At 28.9% G+C, this 24,656-nt stretch overlaps 1 protein-coding gene across 2 annotated transcripts in view; it reads right to left on the bottom strand.

Annotated features, from left to right (window-relative positions):
* LOC148299636 (lachesin-like) overlaps positions 1-24,656 on the bottom strand; it is a 141,066-nt gene that overhangs the window by 80,427 nt on the left and 35,983 nt on the right. For both annotated transcript variants that reach the window (XM_088275860.1, XM_088275861.1), the window contains exon 2: positions 14,993-15,103. In XM_088275860.1, the coding sequence (XP_088131986.1) occupies positions 14,993-15,056 (64 nt within the window). In that variant the 5' untranslated portion in view covers positions 15,057-15,103. The remainder of the gene's footprint in view (positions 1-14,992; positions 15,104-24,656) is intronic.

Here is a 24,656-nt window from a genome sequence, read left to right as displayed (position 1 = left end):
TCGACGGAGAGTTCACCCTCGTGGAGTACAGAGTATTATGTTATACGTAAATGCAAGGGACAGAGAGACGCCATAGAGATATGCATCATCCCTCTAGGGTGGGGGAAAACTTCATAAACGAGTAGCTTGCATCACTTCAGGTAAATAATTTTATATTCATATCACTTTCAGGTTGGCTGAAATCGATTGACGTTTAGTCGATATATATTGCAGGGCAAAAATATATCATAATTTTCATTTTTTAAAAGTGACAATACCGAATATCTACTTATAAATTCAATATTTTTTGGCAAAAATAATGAAATTTATATGTGTGGATTTACATGAGTTTTGTCGACAACAGTTGGAATAGTAGTAGCAAAAATAAAGTGATTTTAACAAAAATTGTTACTTATATTTATTTTATGAACATATGAGTGGTTTCATATGAAAATTTATTTTTAAGATTTAATATTTTTTGTTGTATTTTTCGTATCAACGCTGATTCATACACTAAAATTGCGCTAAATCGTTATAATTCAGAAAATGTATTATTTAGTCAAATAGCTTATATCGTCATTTCGGAATTTCGAGCGATTTCATCAATGCTTCTTATAGCATAATTAATACAAGAAAAGAATTCTGAAATCCAATCAGGTAATTTACAACTAAGTATTATATAATGTCCTTTAAATCAATGACCACCTATCTTTTGATAGTAAAAGTATGTTTCATTTTATTTATAAGTATTATGTGAACATTTTTTGAATATGTTATACCTTTTTGATAAATACGGTTACTTAGAAATACACGTAAGTATTATATTACGTATAAGGTTCAAAGGGCACATCTTATTAGATTTATAAATCTTTTACTACCCGAATCTTTTGAAAAATATCATGACGTTACGTTTCTTATAACAAGTCGTTTATCAGTCATTTTTTCTCAGAATATCATTGAGGGTTGTTTTACCCGCCTAATAACTTTTTCGTAATAGGTGTTTCAAGAAAAAATACGAAAAATAATATTTCAGGTTTTTCGAAATAAAAGCAAACCATGAAATGTAGCCTATTCATCAGGAAATTTTCATGCCACAAAGCTACATAATATGGACAATTTATTAATTCATTGAAAAACAATTTCATATTGAAATACTTTTCAAACGTGCAACCGATCCGACAAAACTGTTACGACAAAAATCCGTTTCTTGTTAAACGTGGAATATGATTTTTTTAACATCTCATCAAAGATGAAGAAGAATATGGAAGTCTGGGCATTTACGGGGCTGACGACCGTCATAGGCTGGTTTAAGTGATCACTTTACACACGTGTAACATTCTCCAATTCTACCCATTATTGACAACCACACTACTCAAATTCTTGGAAGTTCTATATTTATGAACCAATTTAGAAACCTTGTTCTTGAATCACTAGAACTTCACTAGAGACATCTATTGGTGAGATGTAAAGAAGCTTTTTACTAAGCAGAAACTCTTATATTAGTATGTGAGGTCCCAATCCTGTATTATAATCACATACATGAGAAACGCCAGAAAATACCATTTTCATTTTTATTATTTAAGCTTATAATTTGACCAGATAATTTATTTACAACATTTTGAGTGTGTCCAAATACTGGTTCACAAAATCTGGATTATCTCCAATTACAGCAGTAATTGTCGTCAGCCCCGTAAATGCCCAGACTTCCATATTCTTCTTCATCTTTGATGAGATGTTAAAAAAAAATAATATGAAAATAACTCCTGTAATTGGAGATAATCCAGATTTTGTGAACGTAAGTATTTGGACACACTCAAAATGTTGTAAACGTGGAATAGTTCAAATATTCTAATTTTTATATTAAACAGAATATTTTAGTAGCGTTACTTGGAAGAATTATATTTAAAAGATATTAACGTAAACATTAATGCTATAATTTAAAGAAAAAGAAGGTTAAAATATAGGAAAAAGACAAACATAAAAATTAACAAAATTAAAAATAAGAGCATTAAAGCCAAGTCACAATAGATTTTAAGAAAAAGTCATAAATACCAAGTAAAAACTAAATAAAAAAAGAAATACGTGTACATTTGTCACATTCTATGTATTAATACCAACTTATTTTTTGCATGAAAATCTGCTTTCTCAAAGTTTTAACAAGAAATAAAATTTTCGATAAAATTCTCGAAAAAAAATATTTTTGTACAGTATTTTTAAGATACTCTCAAGGGTGAATTTTCAATTCGACTCACAACTTTTCTCATGACTTAATACCAATTTTCTTATAAACGTTCAGAGATGCCTACGCGTAGCGTTCATCAGTTTGTATGTATTTCTTGAAGAATAATATTTTTTCTTCGGAATATTTTCACATTCATATATCATAATAATACGTCAGCTCATCGAATTACAAAGCGTGGTTGTGTTGACAAAGTTGACGTATCATTTTCAATATTTGTACGCGAGACTACGCACGAAAATACGAATTTTACGCAGTTATATTCAGTTTTCTGTTTAATCAAGCCGATGCCTTTCTTCGGTTGTCAAAAATGAATGGTTCTGTTAACATGACAGGAATTCTAATATGTTTTTTGAAGTCATAAATATCTATGGAAAATAAGCAACGATAAAAGGTGTAGCAGAAAAAACATACAATTACCATAGTAAATAGAATAAAATTGTATTTAATTTAGTACTTATGTAATCAAAGGTGTATTTTTAAGTTGATTATTCAGTCTCTTCGTTGGATGACTCAGTATATTTTTAATTGTTTAATATTTCAATTATTTCATAAATAATTTAAAAGCAGATTTTCAAAATTTTCAAAAGATTTTTATATGGAAATATGGTAGGCTGAATCATATAGTTACTCCTGTATTTTTTATAATTTAAAATCACCTACTCTTAGATCGATTGCACATATAATATTTTTTATATGTTGTTGTATCACCGTAAGTTTTGTAATCCTTTTAAAAAGGTACACATTTGTTTAAAAGTTGACAAGGAGATGATTTATTATCTCTTCGCTTAAAAGCATGTAAACTGGATACAATATACTATACAAACATATATATTGTAACGTAAATCCGATATTTGGTATACCTTTTCAGGTATACATAGGTATCTGCGCAGGGTTTAGATAGGGTCGATGTATGTAGACGTAGAACGAAGACAGTGCTCAAAAGATACATTATTTTCCTTGTCGTAATCTTACCCTGTGGCGTCGATGATCAGATTTCCCTCCCACGTGTCGCCGTTCCCGCCAAAAGTTTACAGCCGCCGCTATCCGTTTTATGTATTTCTCCTCCGCCGAATGGAAGGCTTGTTCGGGCCAAGGTAGGGAAATGAGATGCTGGAAACATTTTTGCAAGAGTGAAGTGAATTCCTGTGTAACGGAACTTTGACGTGTACTAAAACTGATAGAAAAAAACTGCTCTATGAGGTTTGCAGCCGACCGGATAACAACCAGCCGTAGTTTGCTGAAATTGGCAGAAATCCTTCGTTAAAACTCTGGGATCGGGGCTTAATATACGAGTATGCAATATCGCCTCTATTCTCGAAGAAGCATTGCGCCATAAAACCATGTTTTTTGGAAATCGAATCGTAAACTCTTCTTCCGATTTGAAAGTTGGTATACCGTGACTAGAAATAAATATGTACTAATTTTTAAACAGATTTATCCAAAATTATGTGTTTAGCTAACATACACACAAAATTATATTTCTGGCTGGTATTGTCGTATGTAACAGTTCTATGTATATATATATATATATATTACATAAATGAATAAAACCGTATCAAATATTGACTTCTTTAAAAGAAGTCGTGTTAATATGATTTTTTTAAAACCATTATTTATAGCAACTCGTGTCAATCAGTACTCAAATTTAGTTGCGTTTTGCAAATTTGTGTCTAAATTAAAAATAGTGTTTTGAGACAATTTGGATATGTGAAACAAATGAGTATGAAAAGAATGGTAAACCAAATTGATGAGATGAATATATTTGGAAATAGAAGCGGAGAAAAATAGAGGAAAACTTGCTAAAATCAAATATGTCAAATACTTGAAAGTGGTCAAGTCAGGAGACGAAGAATCAGCGGATAAGTATGAGAAGATGTATGAATGTGGAAGAGAGAAACATGTTTGCAAATGCAGAGTGATGGCGCGTTCTATTCTCTCTGCTAACGCCTGCAAAGAAGCGGCGTGATAGTAAGTTAGTTAGTTGATTATATATACTTTTAATTCAGAATCGTATACTAATTGAAAAAAGAATACAATCTCTGAAGAAGCAGTACTTTTAAGCGTTTTATTAAAAACTGTTTCGTTCAAGTATTTTCAGTTTTCCTTTCCAAGTCAAGTAAAAATCAAAAGCTGTCCCTGGAGTAGAATAAACAACTTTTGTTAAGCAACTAAGTCCTTGCTGTCAAAGGAACTTCTTCCTGTCATTTGATTTTTAAAGACTTTATTTACGCTTCTCAACTTCGCACCTCACTCAGTTTTCGAAAATAAAAAGTATATATTAAACCATTTTCAACGATACATTTTTCATGACGACATAAGCCTCTTAAAATATCGAGTCCTGTATATTCATAAATATAAAGAACGGTATTGACATACTTTTTTTTTGATAACGAACTGTTAAAAATTATTTGTGAAATCTGTGATTGCGCTACATAGATTATTCAATAGTGATATTTTTGTCGTGGCGATAAATTGAGAAATTATTCAGAAAAATTTCCCCAATCATTGTAAAATCCCTCTTTATTATGTATATCCCATGATCAACTTACATCATGATTTTTTTAAAATGATGTATCATTACATCTTTCTGATGATGGCTTTATTCTATGAACATTTTAACAGTGATTAAAAGAAAAATGCTAATTTGTTTTGAAATTAATACATTATTTAGACTTAACCGTATTTTAGCATCTTAAACGTAAAAATTACTGTGAGGTTGAAGACTAGTAATATAATGGCATATGCATCCTGTTAAGTAATCTATGAACCATACGACAGAAGACAAGATTTTTTTAGGTGATGGTTAAAATAATAACAATTATTGTTGAATATATCAGTGATTAAGTTACAATATGTAAAATAAAATTAATAAACAATTGTTTATATGTTGATCATTTAAATACTTTTAACCTGACTTTCTTGGGTACTTAAAAAACTTTTTAATGCACAGGAATTGCACTAAAAGTTCGTTTTTAATTATAAAGGTACTTTTAAAATATTTAAATAATATTTATAATATATTTAGTGAAATATGATCACATCAAAAATATCAATCCAAAGTTAGTACTACTATTCAAATACTTACCAAAAACCAAATATCATTTTGATTCAAAGGTAAATGTGTATTCATACCTTGGATAGATATATATTAAATAAATATATAACACTGATTGATGTAGGTAGTTACGAAGCCTAGTTTGGGCAGGGTTGTTGAATCCGTTGGGGAAAGTCTTCCTTTTAATAAATACCTCCCCTCAGAAGAGCCGATTACTATCATCAAACACATTCCAATGTTGGGCGGATGACCTCACTGACGATTGATTCCGTTTTCCAGATAAAGGATAAGTAATGGTGAGCTCCACGCTAAACTAGTATTTTCCAAATAGTGATTCTTGAACCTTTCTTAAGTTGCTTTGCAAACCACCGACCGCTCTTTATTTTTTTACCGTTAATTTATAAAAAAACTATAGAAATTAAGAATAGAGTTTTAACATTTGAAATTAATTATTTTTTGATATCTTAACATAGGTGATGAAGAATATGGAAGTCTGGGCATTTACGGGGCTTTCAATCGTCATAAGCTGGTTAAAGTGATCACTTTACATACTTGTAACATTCACCAATTCTACCCATGATTGACAACTACACTTTTGACATGATTATAATCCAATTTTGTTGACATGATCCAGTTTCGAAGCATTGTGCAAGAATCATTAGAATTTTCGCTAGAGATTTTCGCGTGAGATGAAGAAGCTTTTTATATTGAGCCGAATATATATTTTATATTTTCTTCATCTTTGTTGGAATGTCAAAAAAATAACTCCTATAATGGGACATAATCCAGATTTGTGAACAAGGATTTGGACAAACACAAAATTTTTATTTATAACAATATTAGGAGTCGAAACCCAAATGTGTAACGGTAAAAAGTATTTTGTATGGACAATTTTACTTAGTATTTATAACTAAAAAATAATATTACCGTTATTTTTCTTGCCCGGAGTACTCGAAATAAAGCGTGCCATTTTTTTTAATGTTTGCAAAATAACGAAGTATACTATATAGTACACAATAAATAAACTGAATTAAAGTATTTAACCACTTTCAAAATAACAGTTGCATTTGATAAAACATATGATATTAAAAAAAAAAAAAAAACAATAAAATTAATTCACATACTTCTGTTAAAATTAACGAGTGTGACAACAGATTGTATTTGAGTTTGTGCTGTTTTTTTCATGTACAGATGTATGTAATTCTTTTCATAGAAATAAAGATATTACAATGATTTTATTGTGATTTGTGTATAAGAAAACTAAGTTTCGAATTAAAATAGGTAGAGTTGACGTGGAGTGGCCAATTGCTTTCCAAGCGAAGGTCACATTGGAGTGGAAACCATCATTTGTAGTCTGTCCAAATATTGCCAGCTACCTGCTGTAGCCCGAACATGTTTTGATAAGATCATCAAACTTATCGTCTGTTTGAACTTTAAACTTGTTCAGAAATACGAATGGTTGAACATGCATACTTTGCATTTGTATATTTTGATATTATGAAAGATTGTCTGAAAGGTAACTCACTAATTACCTATTTACATACATAATATTATGTAATGGAAATATTGTTTTGTCTTGTTCGGAATATAAAACAACAAGAAAAAAAACAACAAAAAATACACCGATGAATTTTGATAGTTGCATCTGAAAACACTCACACTGCATCTGAAAACTAACGTCTCCTTAATGGTGCCCATATATGTACATAGAAAAAGTGCTCGTTAACAAACTCAAAAAGCCACCGAATGAGCTCTATTGTATCTGGTTGCCTTGGCATCTGTGCGCAGAAAGAAAATTACTTATTCGACTACACCCTAAACATTTCAAAATTTTCTATGATAGGTACTACACGTCTGGTAGACGTATGCATTCTAATTAAGAAGTCATGCAGTAGAATCTTCATATCCACAGGATAAGTTTTTTAATCATCATTTATAATAATGTAAATGCTTTTCTGTTAAAAACTATAAATCTCCTGAAAGTTAAAATTATTTACTTTTTCTGAATGTTGCAAAAAATAAAAACTTATTTTTATCTATTTATAAAAATTAATGTATCTGTCTGTTAAAAATCTTAAATCTCTTTAAGTTACAGGCCGTTAATTTTTTTTACATTCAACATTGTATTTAAATACGCGCATCTTTTCATGAACATGCCATATACTCGTTTACCTACGACAGGTGTATTTTTTTTTTCTTGTGACACGTTAAACAAAAATAAATAAAAGAAGAAAAAAGTCATAAATTAATTCAGCAGTCACTTTGTGGATAATGTTTGCATATATTTTTTTTTATTTGCACACTACTTTTTCATAAAATTAATTGTGACACGCGTTCGATGCATTCTGCATCATTTTCCTATTCTTCAAATAAGTTTTTTTTTTGGGTTGTGTCCTTTGTACGTTTATGGATTGAGAGGGATAATGCATCGAAACTCGTTTTACAATGGATTATAAGAAAAAATGGTATTTATCAAGTGAGATTGAAATAAAAAATAGGAAATTTGTTTCAAAACGTTTAAAATGAACCATCATCCTATATTTTTCGATCAAATCAAATAAATGTCTGAAATCATCCTGTTGCCAACATTTAGCTTTTTTTTTCCTATCAGCAAATACATAATTACAAATTACAAATTGAAGAAATGAGCTTTCCGTACCGAGAGCACATCTTAAAATACTTATTCATAAAACATCAATAATATAGGTTTATATAATCAAATATGACATGGCTGAATGATGCAATATATTTCAGATGTATCACTTAAATTATTCATTTATTAATAGAATTTCATATTTAGTTTAAATTTTCAGAAATTTAAAATGCATTTGTAAAAGAAAAACACTTATTTTTCACCACTTGAGTTTATTTTATTATAACGGTTAATTTCGGAAAATGTAACTCTATCTTCAGGTCTAAATGTAAATTGAGTTTTTATTTTGAATTGAAGATGTTATTATAAAATAAACTCAGGTGGTACAAAAACAAGTGTTTTTCTTTTACAATTTTATCATGTCTTACCACAACGTGAATACCGAAACAATACATTGAAATGCGTTAAAAACTCAAAATAGTTGAATCAACGAATCCTTTTCAATATAACGAATGTTTCGTTTGATAATGCCCTAACAAGGTGAAACAATTGTCACAATATAATTTTTTTATGTGTTTTTGTTAATAAAATACAATTTTGTAGACTCCAAAAACCTGTATTTGATTTAAAATTAATACATAAAATAAAATATGTACATCCTTATTTCGCTAAAAGCAGACAACTCCATGTTTTTATGCAGAAAATGTGATTCGAATGAATCGACGAATCCCTTTAATCTCCATTTGTCCAAAAGTGTCTCCTAATGACCGCGGGGTGGGATAAAGGATTGTCGTCCAGGGCGCTCCGGGCGGAAGTGGGGAAGGCGGGTGGAGGGGGGAGGGGGGAGAGGAGGCCAAATTCCTCCGGTGATTAATCTCCAGGAATTCGTATCGTACAACAAGGTCTAAATATTCGGTATTTCTACAAGTTTTGTAGAGTCGTACAAGTTCTATTGTGACCGCAACGACTGCAGAGGGATGCTTTGCGAAGAATAAATTATAGGGAAGAAATCGTACGAAATTAGTTGGTACCTACTCCCCCATAGTATTTTTTAAAAGTTTTATTTTCATGAATTTATCGAACAATGAAATCGCTTGGCAATAAAAATTACATTTTGTACTCGTTTTAAGCCAAAGAATGAATAATTTACTAGAAATCCCTTTTTGCAAATCCAGACTCGCCCTAAGACACTTATTTTCATAGCTCCAAAACTGTTTAATTCAAGACTATATTTAAACATTAATCACCTAAGTTTAATCCGATTAAAAATTTTTCTTCAATTGTTTATAAAAAAAACACATCTAAGAAATTTCTTCTTTTACGTATAACTCATATAGTACATATTTGCTAACTTTTTTCATTTAAATCTTTTCTCTTAAAATCAAACACATTTTTGTAGTTTATATTAGCACTTTTAATCTTACTTTATTTCTGAAAATATCTTTTGTATTCTTACCATTATTATAACCTTAATATATAATTTATACCAACACACAGGGCATGTCCTTGTCAGATCTTTTTTTCAATTAATATTTTTTTATTTTTTGTACTTGTTATTATTTTTATATTATTTTTTATTAAAGGCATTTTTAATTTTCTGTTTAAATATCAAGCCAAAATCTTTGATATATTAATGAAACATATTGAGTTTTTGTTTAAGCGTTTTGATTTTTTACATTTGTTGTTTTTTTATGCATTTTTTTCTTTTATCGTACAAATAAAAAATAATAACAAATTACTTTCTTAAACGCTTTTCTGTAAGCTTTTGCATAAATATAATTATTTTAACACTCTCTTTATCATTAATCGTTGACTTTGTATAATACCTGTTAAAAACGGAACTTCATGACTGCCGGTTTTGGACTAACCGCTCCATCAGGTCAACTGTAGGCAGTCTACAGACCTAATGATGGAATGGTTATTTTGAAACCGGTTGTCGTGAAGTAGTGTTTTTAAGTGGTATTACACAAATTGAATGGTGAATGATAAAGAGAGTGTTAAACTAAAACTTTCCTACTAAAGCTTTCCTAGAAAAGCGTTTAAGATATTTTTATGATAAAACAACAACAAAAAAACACAAATGTGAAAAATTAAGACGGTCAAACAAAAACTCAAACCGCGTTATTTGGATAACAAAGATTTTGTTTTAAAACTTCAATACAAATCAATCAATGATCATAATTTCATGAAATATCACCATTGACAGAAACTTATATAATCCTTTATTTATGAGCATCTTTAAAAAAATGTTTCTTTTATGGTGAATAAAAATAAAGTCTAAAAGAAATTTTAAATTCCTTTATCAATTTCTGATGTCACTTTAAGCCAAATGATAAATCCTGCAGTGCGGACGTTAAACAGAAAATAAAATAAAATGAAACACCATGACAATGAGACTTCTTAAATATTATTAAAAATATAAAATATTATCAACATGAAAAATAATAAGAATGAAATATCAGTTTCCAATCAAATGTATCAATAATTGATTCCTGATACATAGTATCAATTTGAATATGAACCATATATTCTAATGCCTTGTCACCAAATCAATATCTAATATCATATTCTAATAATGACGGATAATGTTAATTAATACGACTAACAATATTCGTACATATGGTATACAGATATCTGTTGAATCCAGCTTCTGAAATATCTTTCTAATTAATTAAGTATTCTATATATAAATATATATATATATATATATATATATATATATATATATATATATATATATATATATATATATATATATATATATATATATATATATATATATATATATATATATATATATATATATATATATATATATATATATATATATATATATATATATATATATATATATATATATATATATATATATATATATATATATATATATATATATATATATATATATATATATATATATATATATATATATATATATATATATATATATATATATATATATATATATATATATATATATATATATATATATATATATATATATATATATATATATATATATATATATATATATATATATATATATATATATATATATATATGTATATATAAAATTTGCAGAAAAATGAAAAAACCACATATTTATATCAAATAAAATTACATGGGGAAATTACACTAACGATTATCAAAATCCAACAAAATCAGTCCCTATCTACTTTGTTGTTCCTGAAAACATTAAAAACATCATCGAAAAAGTATGGTTTGAAAAATTTTAAAACTACACTTGACTACATACAAAATTTGGTTAAATCCATGCCAAAACATATTGAAGCAGTAATAAAAAAAGGAGGAACAACAAAGTAGGTACTGATTTTGTTGGTTTTCCCAATGTATGTCGGTTTGGGTAGTGAGAGTATCATGTTTAGCAATTGGGCTGATTCACAAGGAGTCAAAATATCGATAATAGACTTTTGTTAAATGGAAATGTTAAATAGGAAATGGTTTTTTTTTTCTTATTAAGAATTCATATTTAATTTAAGGTTTACTAAGGTAAATACTTAAAGTCTATTGTGCCAGGTGCTTTGATGCATTCCGCACCATTTACAGTGTTTGGAGACGATTCGGAATGCATTGAAACACGTGTAACAAGACATTTTAAGAATTACCACAGACTGAGTGAATACCACATGAGCTTATGAAAAAAGATTCGTATTTTAGTTTCCTCACTGTCCGCCTCCGTAGTGTAATGATCAGCACGCTCGGCTACCGTTCTGGAGGTCCCGGGTTCGATTCCCAAGGGGGGTAAAATAAATATAAGTGATTTTTCACTGTCATATTTATTCAATATTACCCTGGACTGTTACCTGAAGCGGAGGGCTGATCACCTTTCTTCATGTGTAAACGATCAAGATAACACTGCATTTATATGACGCAGTGCCCTATGCACCATTGGGGTGCGGATGAGGGTTTCATTCATCATTATATTTTATTTTGATTATAATCATTACTAATATTGAGCATATTTTGTCAATTTGTCCGAATGGGATTTAATATTACAATAACAAAGGGAAAAAAAGTAAATAACGGGATGTACTATCGTGAGACCAGGAAAGGAAACTTAATTATAAGTTATAACACTATCTAGTGAAGGCATTATGTGGTCTGTATATATTAACCAGCTTGGCCAACTGACGGGAGCAGAATCCTAACTCGGACAGCCTTATTCGATAAACTTCAAACAGGATCTTGTTACCGAGCGAGCTTTGAAAACTTCGCCGCGTTCTCTAACGGCAAGAAAACCAGTTTCCAATTCACATTTCATGTACACCATAAAGCTAATTTAATGGGGTATTTGCTAATTTAATAAAACCCGACGATAATGAACCTTTAGTAAGTTTTCCACAGGTAGAAAATGGTTTGTATAAATAATTTATCACGTTTAAATTCATACCGTTAATTCATTTCAAACATCTTAAATTTTTCCACGATATTTCATATGGATTTTAATATTTTTAATGAACAACAATTTATTATAAAAAAAAACAACAACGAAAATTTCCTTCAAACCCATCATTCCAAATAAATATTTTAATAAACGTACAATGACAAAAAATATCTAATATTTTAAATAGTAAATTTATTTGTATGTACATATTGTCGGAGCTTATTTAAAAATTTTGCCTATTCGCTCTGGTAAGGAGTGGTACCAATACACAAATATTTTAAAATAAATATTTGAATAATCACCATAAATATTTTCCAATACATTTATTAAATAAGACATATGCGGCTCGTGTTAAAAAGAGAAATCAAGCTGTGTCAGAATGGGATCAAACATAAAACTGACTCACAGTTTACAACACTAACCACGGAACTATAGTCAAACCTCTGTCAAAGAGCGTCTGTGTTAAAAAGGGGTCGTTTTATAAAAAAAATCTAACTTTTCTGACCAAAAATGTAGAAAACCGCATTTCATCACCTGATTGCTTAATTTTCTTATGTCAAGCACAGAACAGTAAAATTTTTATGCATGTACATATTATGTTGATTATGCTACTTATTTTTACTTTAAAAATTTCTTAGCTTTAAGAGATTTTAGGCCATTTTGAAGAGACATCTAGAAAATGTTTTCTAAAAACATATAATAAAAAAATCAGATTTAAACATATCACAAAACTTACTATTGAACGTTTATTTGTCTCCCCTACGAATTTTACCAAAATGCAGTCAGGTAAGTCGCTCTTATTGTAATTAGTTATTTTTGTAAGTATTCTATTGGTTTTTCAATAAATAAATAAATAAATAAATAATTATTTTTAAAAAAGTAATATCGTTAAACGTTGTTAGCGTAATTGGTAACTACGTTCAAAGACAGGATTTTTTCAGATTTCTCCATAATTTTCTTTGTGTAAACATTTTGAAATAAATTGATTTTCCAAAATTTTGGCTTATTCCGTAAAAAGCTTAAATAGTTGGCATACAAATATAACTGAGTAAAGCGAAGGTATAATTTAAAGTGAATTAAATCATCAAAACCGCCCTCCATCAGCCCGCACATAACGCTAAATGTAAGTGATCTTCCTGAAACCATCTTCAAATTACTTTTCATACACTTAAACTCTCATAACGCGAAGGCACTTTTCCATTGTTTGCAGGAGAAGCCACCTATTTAAAAGTATCTCTTTAATGGGTGCGTGTATTCTACGAGTATCTTTACCGTAAATATCCAACATTTCCCCGCCTGACGAATAACGCCAAATTCAGAGACTATCACCAAACAAGCCCCTACGGATTTTAAGGACCACTTAATGTCAAGGATTACATCTGAATAGTTAATATTTTGTCAAGTTTCGGTATTAAAATGCCCCTTTTTAAGACGAGGGGATGAATGACTTTTATTTTCGTATTCGCGAGTCTATGAATCCGTACGTAAAACGAGGGTAAACATTACACTTCTGGCTGTATTTTACACCATGATGGATAAATTTAAAGAAGACCAGGATACATAATTACTGAAAATGTTCCATTTAAAGAGACAACGTTGCTTTATTAGACGTTTGAGGGACAGAATTTTCACTTTATTTATGGCACCTTTATAATAATTTTGTTAAAAATATGTTTTTATGTCTGAACATCAATTGCTGCAGCCAGTGCTTACGGCCATAAAATGTGGTTAGAATCATAACTAAATACTTAAAGGAAAACTAGATTTTATTTTCAATTATTGAATAAAATTTTATTATTTTATTACTACATCCCTTCTCCCTTTTTATATTTCCACTCTCTAAGGGCAAAATCTACTATAATTTGGAAATAACATAATCATTAAATTTGATTCTACTTGTATGTGTGTACATATATATGGTACAAAGGGCACTGTATTGTATCAAAGCAATGTTACTTTCATCATAAATTGTAAGAATTCAAGGTAATCAGTTCAGCGCTTCAGGTATTACTCCAGAAAGATATTAAAGACATATCGCTCACTCCTTTCAAGAACGTCATAAATCAAAAATCTTGTTTTTTCAGGAGAACGTTTTTAATGTTTAAAAATATAATATAATCTATCAAAAATAAATATCAAGCCACTTACTGAACTTTTTACTGTGCAACAGATCTTTTTAGGTAAAACCAAGGTTTATTCTCCATTTGAAAAATATTTAGTATATTTAAAAGAATAATTAAACAATACCTTTTCTTCAAAATGCAAAAATAATACTTTTTGCCCTGTAGCGGGTAAATATTAAGTTGAAAATATGCCACTTTTGCTGGGACAAAGTACTTTTTCTGGGCATTCCGAAAATATGCACAACTGAAAATTGACGATTTTTGATTTATGACGTTCTTGAAAGGAGTGAGCGATATTACATAGACCGAAAAATCATCTTTTTATTTTGATGATTTGTCATTTTGAAAGTTGGTTCCATTTTCTTAAAATGTCATTTAAGTTCATCAGAAAGTAATAAAATAAGTAAATAGACCATAAATACATTTACAATACATATTATATTTTTACATTCATCCAGATGCTTCTTTAAATATTCACATACTCACTATAAAACTTGATTCAATCATATTTATTTAATTTTGATTTATGTGTTTTTGAAAGTAGGTTCCGTTTTCTTAAAAGATTATAAATATTCATCAAGAAAAAGGTACTTACCAAAATTATTTCCTGTATTGGCCAAGGCTAAAAGGCCGCAAAAGATGACAATTTGGGCCAACATGACGCGATGTTTCTCATCAAAATGGCGTCTTGAAACTCTCAGAAAATCTGCAAAAAAACAAGTTCCAGAATTTAATTAAATTTCTATATGAAAAATATTCCGATACTAAGGGTACAAGATAGATGAAAAAAAATCGGTTATAGTTATAAATATAATAGCGTGTTTCTATATTAATAGTAGTATTATATCTGATACCATAATCATTTCGTTGATTTTTATACCACTATGCTGTCAATTGAGTATTCTTTTTAAACTTCAGTTGTAACAATAATTCTCCAGGGAATGTAAATATGTATTATATTTAATGAAATGTATATATTCTTTACCCGGTTTGTTCCTCACTCTGAGTTAAATATACCTTTTTGTTTGTAAAAAAATCATAGTTTGTAAAAAAATCATATTCGTGTTACATAAATATTTATTGAATTTATGTGATATTTTCCAATTATTTTGAAATCGTTTTTATTTTTCAAATTTATTTAATTCAATCTTACAGTGAGGTTTTCAGGATGTTTTGAACCAAAAAAAATCTTCAAAAAAAATAAAAAAAACCAAAATCAAAATTGTTCCTGAAGTAGGTTCTATATTTTGTCACCATAAGGTTTTTTGATGGAATAACGGCCATTTTAAGTTAACGAAACTACTCAGCCTCAACTCTCAATGTTTCTACTTTGATGGCTTGTCTGCAAGTGGAGTTATAAGGAATACATTTAATTATAAGGATAGATAAATTTTGGTAAATGTAAAAAATAAACCAAAACATTCAGATCAATTGAAAATCAATATTCCCTGAATTTATTTTGCAAATAGTAGGAATCGTACCATTTACGCCAGTTTTAGTGACGAATGTCTATCCTACAACGCCACGACATCTGTCTTGTCAAATTAGTTTTTTTAATTTTTTTATTATTTTACTTTGTAAATACTACTATTTCTTTAAATACGTATTCGTTACGTATTTCGACATATTCAAAATCGTTTACATTTACAGTATGATGCGGAATGCATTTAAACATGTGTAACAATAGATTTTAAGAAATAGAGGTATTTATTAAGTTAAAATTTAATTAAAAATTACTAAATATTGTAACAATGTAACTACCGAATCAATTAATCACATTTTTATCTTAGTTACTTAAAATAACACAAAAATCACACAAAAATGCAAATTATTTTACCTTTATTGATTTAATATCTGAAAACAGTATCCACAATAATTCCATGTTTAATATGGATAATCAATGATTCATTATCCGAAACTATTTACATAATATTATGAAATATAGCCGGAAGGGTGAATTGTCTAAAAACATTATTCAAGCATCATCCATGATGGTGATTAGCTCTTCAATAGCGCCGTGTCTTATCCCATCATCATTAGGAGGATGAACTCAAATCTCTATTGAAAATGGCAACATTTATTCCATCCTTGTTCGATAGTAATCTTGATTAAGTTTAAATCCAAATTCTGGCACCTATACCCAAGTTATACTGTGTACTAGGGTGGATAGTTCGAATAAAATGAAATATACAATTTATAAGAGTTTATATAACCAGTTTGTTGATAAAGTTTTTCAAGAAACTGGTGATTTTTTTATTTTATTTAAACCCTTTTTACTGCTATTTGTATGCACTTTGTGGACTCAATATTCTACTTACACGAGTATGTAGCTGATATGGATAAATAAGCGTTGTTTTCCAGTCCTTTTAGGAGACGAAAAAGAAATTCGGATATAGAAATCGATTACGTTCAGCAGTCACGGTGTAGTAATATTTATCTATTTTTTATTTAAACCTCACTTGGTAAATACCGCTATTTAAAAAAAATCGATTATAACACGCGTTTCGACGTATCTCGCATCATTTTCACATACCATTTCGTATTTTAAAATTATGTAAAATACATCAAAACACGTGTTACAACAGATTTTACGAAGTACTTACCAAGTAAAATTAAAATTGAAAAAATGTATGAAAATAATTAGAAGCTGGGTTGTAAAAATTTAAAACCAAATTTAAATATTTGTTCATAGTTTTGCGGCTTTCATTTTTTTATGTGCATTTTAAAAAAAATGTTAAACAAAAAAAAACTTTAATTTATATTGAATACCATGTACATGACAGTTACTGTATGATATTTATTAAAATATTTGCACACTAGTAGCAGAAAGAATAGTTCTCATACAAGTAAGATCCAACCTAATGCGCGCCCATGTTCAGGTAGTGAGTAACAACATGCGACGAATACTTGCCTAAAGTTATTCCCTTTGATAAATTGAATTATCCAATGTGATGTTATCAATCCTAACATACCTTTACGTTACACGGATATTACTTAGAAATCTGTGTACATTCAAGTATCGGGAAATACAAATTACTAAAGTTTAATTCTAAATTGAGGAGGAATTTACATCAATGAAAATTCAAGTGCTTACATAATATAATAAATCAGATTAACCGCATCTCCACTTTAAGACTATGACTACTCAAATATCTAATCTAGTTTAATGTCACTTCATAAATTCTAGACTATTGTATTCAATATTACCCTGAACTGGTACCTAAAGCGGAGGGCTGATCACCTTTCCTTCATGTTTTAACGATAAATATAGCACTGCATTTATATGATGCAGTGCCCTATGCACCTTCGGGTGCGGATAAGGGTTTGAAGAATTGTATTCAAAACCAATCATTTACAATTTTTTTATTTATCACTAATTAACTAACCATCTCGCTACTTTCCTTCAGATATAAGCGAAGAGAATAGAATGCACACACATCTGTCTTCAAAAACAATATTCGCCTCTTGTACATACATGCATCTCCTTGTATCTTCCGATTATTCCGACACCTCACCTGACCACTTTCAAGTATTTGAAATACTTGATCAGCTAAGTTTTCTTCGAAAATTCTTAAATTGCACTTTAAACTATTTTAAAATACTACTATATACTAGTATAATAGTATTATACCGGTCAATAAAGTCATAATATACAAAGCGTTGACGATTTGTAAATGTTAACTAGTGTAACTTAAATCAGCCGATTACAAATGTAAAATAAAACTAACTTACCATCACACACCACACGCAAGCCACACCAATCAGTATTTACAAACAATTTTCGCTCCTTTCATATTCTAGCATTCATTCATTCAAACTCCTAACCTGACCACTTTTCAGATATAAGCTATGTAAATACTACTTTACTTTTGTCCGCCTCCATAGTGTAATGGTCAGCATGCTCGCCTACCGTTCTGGAGGTTCCGGGTTCGATTCCCAGGGGGGTTTAATAAATATAAGTGATTTTTTCACTCTAATATTTATTCAATATTACACTGGACTGGTACCTGAAGTGGAGGGCTGATCACCTTTCCATCATGTGTAATCGATCGAGATAACACTGCGTTTATATGAAGCAGTGCCCTATGCACCATTGGGGTGCGGCAAGGGATTTATTATATTAAATACTACTTCAGAATTCATAAAAACCTAAAATCTATTTTTTTAAGTTTAGTTACTTTTGAAAATTTGATATCACAAAGCATTTTTTAAATAATAATACACAGGTTTTTGGCACTAATTTTGATTCTAACGCACGTTTATATATGGACCAGATGCGAAAAAAAGCCATAGGTTTTATACAATATTGTAATATAATATAGGTAATAAATAATATTTATCATGTTGGTAATCAAAAAAGCTGTTTTGTAAATATGTTGTCCGAATATTTCGAAATTCCGAAGTGATGTCCATATTAGCTATAAACGGTATCATAATTTTGAATTTTTACATGACAAGTAAAATGACTCGTTAAAAACGCTGTTAAAATATACGACTTTAAGTCTCAACTGCTTGTAATAATAAAAATATTGTGAGGGGGGATTAAACCAATAAATGTTTGCAGTGTGTCAAGTTTACGACTGTTTCTTGACGATTATTAGTATATTAAAATATTTTACCATGGCAAAGATGTTCAAACGTTTGCCGTACAAAATATCTGTTTTCATAATTTAAAAAAATGTTGTTTTATTGAATTGCTAACTTTTGAACAAGTAATATGGAACAACAATGATTTTGTTTATTAGTAATATAGGTATTAAATTTTTGTTTGTATCACATTTAATTTCTTTCTTTATAATTTAGCCATAACGTATCATATACCAAATGCATACAAAATATTTATTTCAAGTATCTATCGTTAGAACATTTGTAAATAAATTTTTTTGATTAAAAAACCGCGTTTTGAAAAACAGTTTTTAATAACGTAATATGTTATAGAATAATTGTTGAATTTTGAAAATTGAGAATTTTTAGTCAATTATTAGAATACTTTAGTATTGAAGGACTTCCATATTCTTCTTCATCTTTGATGAAATGTCAAAAAATAATATAAAAACACTACTATAATTGGAGATAATCCAGATTTGTGAATACGTATTTGGACACACTCAAAATCTTGTATTTAAACTAATTTGCTTTTCGTTCATTTTTCTCTTATATGTATACGCACGTGTGTGTTATTATATGTTCATTGATCCGGAAAATATTTATTTATGTCGTTGTTTAAAATTTTAATATAATTGAAAATTGTAAAGCACCCTTGATATATTTCACAAAATCGGTGCTGTTTAAATTGATCTCTATTATTGTTTCTAGTATGTGCTTCAAAAAAAGATAAATTATAATAAATATATGAATATGGGGAAATAAAAGATTACTTAGAAATATATGTATTTATTACACTTAATCAAACATTTTACTTCAACTTAAATAATTATTTTACTGTTTTGAATATTGAAAGCATTAACTTTATTTTATTTTTTAACTTATTTTATTACTCGAATTTTCTGTTTATATCTCGAAATAATATATAATTATTTTACTTTTTAATTTTTTTTAAAATATATTTTCTCATTTGTTTACTATAAATATGCTTCTTACCTTGTGTTATTCTCATTTATTTCTTATAAAAAATGCTTCTTAAGTCTATTAATTATACCTGTTTATTGTTTTTATATTTTGCCATGTATTTGGTTATTTAAAAAAAACTTTTTTAAACTTTATTATTTGTGTTCCAGTCTTGTTAACCTTAATCCCATGTCCCAAAATGATAAATAGACATTACTCATTGGGAACATTATATATTTGACTTATGTATGTAATGTTTTAAAAAATAAATACATAAATAAATATATGTTGAAGATAGTAAAGTTATTAATAACTTGATTACTTAGTGCCTACAATTATTACACCTAATTCGAGACAATAATGTCATTTTGTTTAATAATGGCCTATTATTTAGATAATCTCCGTTACTGATCGCATGGTCAATCATTCAATAACGATAAAGCGCTATTGCGGATAATACTACACTATATTTTTGACTAAGTACAACTCCGAAAGCGGTGAATCGGATACGTTAGCCAGTAGGTACAATACGTCAAGCTACCCGTTTAATACCTTTGGCTATTACCGACAGCTTTATCCCTTCATGTACGGTCGGATATGTTCGTAATTACATTGTCTTAGTTCGGTGCCCTAAAATCATAAAGATATAATGTAGATTTAATGACCTCGATTGATGTATTCACACGCACCAAATATAACACTTCAACACATTAATTAAGCTTAATAATATTTAAGAGGTTTCCAACGTAATATTTTTACATTTATTTACTTATCTGTTAACTCTTTGACACATATTATATATTTTTCTTCATTCTTCTTCGAACCCTTATCCGCACCCGATGGTGCATAGAGCACTACATTATATAAACGCAATATTATCTTGATCGTTAATGCATGAAGAAAATGAGATCAGCCCTCCGCTTCATGGTACCAGTCAAGGTTGAATAAATATAAGAGTTAAAAATCACTCATATTTATTTGACCCCCCCTGGAAATCAAATGCAACGAAATGGAACCTCCATTACGGTAGCCAAGCTTGCTGACCATTACACTACGGAGGCAGAGAAGTGTGATATGTATTACGTCGTACAAAATTCTACTACAAAATTGAGGGCACAACCGTCAGTCGAATTTCTAAATGCTACAACAAAGAAATTTAAAAAAATCCACCTAAATCTAACGACTTTAAAAATTAATGCAGTTTGGAGATTCAATAACGGGCAGAATTTAAATGTCAGTATTATACAAATGTATAAAGAGATCACTTTTGCAGGAAATTGTCAGTATGTTACCCCTGGAATACTAAGGCTTTCTTTTTCATTTTGTAGAAAAGTAATAATTACTTCGTCTCAGTTAAAATACCTCATCATTCACGTTTTTACCATTTCAAACAAGCACAAGAGCACAGTCTCTTTTATGGAGGGGTACAGCGAATCGAAATATAAAAGTTCTCCATGTGTATAAATGATTCAAATGTATTATGTTATAAATAAAAATAGAAATATATTAGATGAATAAAAAGAATAAAAGCCTTAGAGGGTTGCACTCTACCTCAAGGTTTGGAATAAAGATAAATAAATTGTATGTTATGCGCAAACATTGGCTGTTTAGTATTTCAAAACAATTATTCATTTACATACAATAAAAGCGTAAACTAAAATCACGAACAATATGACTTTTCAAACGACGTACCTTTGCAAATGCTAATTTAATTTGAATACACCCCATAGCAGCACTTTTCTCTGAAAATTAATATCACGATAAAGGTGTAAATTGTCATTTCACGTGATTGAAATGATTATACAACCAAATTTAATAACACACCAAGCCGAGAATAAAATAATATGTAATGTCATGTTAATCTATTCTTTGTATACATTCGTAATAAGTGAATAAATTCTTAATACCACCGGGGAGGGGGAGTTAGGTGTCGCAAGGGTGCGTATGGGTTTGATGTTCGTACGGAATTAATTAGGGGAGGCCCGTTACTAGTCCGCATATTCAAGGTACGCTGAAACACCTCAGTATGGATAATAATGTTAAACATAAACCTGCTAATGTACTGAAAAGTAAAGACTAAACAGTAATTAATAAAATATTAACATCGTAATAATGACATGGCCGTATTAAAATATGGAATTAAGGGTCCAGTATACAAATCCATTCAAAAATCAAACACACATTTTTTAAAAACAATTTTAATATAACCTGATATATTTGTACGTCGAAAAACATTCTAGATCCTAGATCATTTTAACATTTTGTGACTTAACTTATAAGTACCAAGAGCTCTCGCTGAAGTCCAAATCGGTAATATTAGTACATGCACGTATACGAGTGTTTTGTCGATGTTTGGATTTAGCAAATTAAACAGAGAGCTTTACTTGTTGCATTTCACTAATTATCAAACCGCAAGGGCAAAATGTTAAATTAAAACTTCTATCGGGATTTTATTAACGAAATATGAAACTATTTTAAAATGTCATAAACACATGTTGGAACGATACATACGTTTACCTCTTTATCTCCAAATTGAACGAAAAAATGAGAATGAAATCATTATTTATTTGTATCGATAAACGTATGAATGTGATTTTTTTTATCGTACATTCCTTTTTATTATTCTATCCTTTCATTTGGATTCAAGCCATTACCGACAAAACGTCACAATAAAGCAACAAATTTAAAATCAAAGGACTTGATATTTTATACACTTTTCAAAAAAAAAAAACCTAAATTGATGTTTATGTATTATGAAAATGTCTTTAATGAGTTTTTGACTAAACAAAAAAATGAATATTTTATTAATTACCAGAATTATTTACTGCCATCTTAACATTGATTTTAAATATTATATGAACTAACATATAATACGTATTACACAGAAATAAATTGAACATTCTAAGTAATCGAATGTCAAAAATGTGATGGTTCATTTAGCCATCATAAATATTAATATGTTAGGGAAATCCTAAAATATTAAGAATGATTTCTTCAATTTTATTATTTTTTTACCGATTTAAAATGTCATTTTCATTTCAAATCTAACCTTTCATAATATTATAACGCTTTTCTTTGAATATCAATTTTACAGTTTCAAAATTTTGAAACTCTAAATATTATCAAATCTCGAATGCCAAAATTATTCAATTTAAAACATTGTATTGACAATCAACGAAAGGGGGAAGATATCTGTAATAATTGAAAAGCATATCTTTTAAAAGAATACCGAATTAGTTTTCAACAAAATAAATACTTTACTCTTTCAATAGTTTCATTCAAATTAAGAAAATACAATCTAAATATTGTATTTCGTGTTGCGATTCCCAAATTATCAATTTATATTCTAGAAAAGATAAATAATTTTAATTTCCGCAATATCTTGAGATATTTGGGACTCGAGACTAATAATTATTCTGGGGTTTACTTGAAATTGTCTCAAATTGGCTCAGCTATTTGCCTTTGTCATATTAATAATCAACCGTGGATCGCGAATAATATTCAAAACACAGCACGTGCTACTCCCAACAAGTATTCTCAAACTAATGTGATGTTGTTGATTGGGTTGGTTCATGTTCAATTTCCAATAAATACAAACTCGAGTAAATTAAAACAAAATACAAGTGCGATGCGTAATTTACATAAAAAGAATAAAAGCAATGTTGGAATGCTAAACGCTTTGGAACACCCTTTTGCACATTTTTCACCAACTAGCTATTTTTATATTATAATCTATCAATTTCGAAAATTTAGAAATACACTAAAATTTGAATACTGATAAAACATTAATTAATAATTTGATTTTCCAATTTTCCTCATCATTATTGTCTATTTTTCCATTTTACCAGGCCCCATCTCTCTAGTTATTAACCCATTTACCTCTTCCATACCGAATGATTTTTTGTTGGTTTTTGTGATCACCTGTCGATGAAAACATCTGTTGTTATTTAAACTATTCGTTTGAAATAAAACCCAATTAGTAGTTTAACACAAGTTTTAAAAAAAAAAAAATTCAACATTTTTTCTACAAAGTTAATACCATATCAATAAATAATTTAATCAGAATTAAAGAATGTTGCTTTCTTTCTAAACGGTAATCTATTCAATATTTTTTATTTACAAAAATCTGATATTTTTTTCTACATTTATTAATGCAAATAAAATACTGCATTTTACTGACTAATAATTAAAAACTTTTTTAACCATGCATAAAATATTTGTGTTTCTATTTTTAATTACTTTTGGGTACAAAAGTGAAATAAATTTATGGAGATACAAATGATGCTTACGTTTAAAATACACATTTTTGTAAAGGGACAAAAGACAGGTGAAATGTTAGTTTTTACACCTTAAAGTACATTATATACTTTTTTTAAAGTAAAAAGAAACATTTGTGTTTTTAATATATCTAAAAATACTTCACTTTCATACTATTTCTGTGAACCTAAGCGGCTCATGATTAGAAAAAGGTATCAAACTGTGGAAGAGTAGGTTCGAACCGTGAAACTGACTCAAGAGTCCGCGACACTAGCCACGAGACCACAACCCGACTCGTAAGTATAGTCCAAGATATAACACATACCACACCTTTACAAATAAGCAATTCAAATTTGATGGTTCGGAATTGGCAAAGGTCTAGTAGTATTTAAGGCGAGAGAATTTCTGTGATATTGAATTCGGTTGGGAGGCGG

This window comes from Brachycentrus maculatus, unplaced genomic scaffold (assembly GCF_059751285.1).
Source record: "Brachycentrus maculatus isolate JH-2025_06_01 unplaced genomic scaffold, ASM5975128v1 h1tg001032l, whole genome shotgun sequence".
Taxonomy (NCBI): domain Eukaryota; kingdom Metazoa; phylum Arthropoda; class Insecta; order Trichoptera; family Brachycentridae; genus Brachycentrus; species Brachycentrus maculatus.
This window is presented reverse-complemented; position numbering and strand designations above follow the sequence as displayed.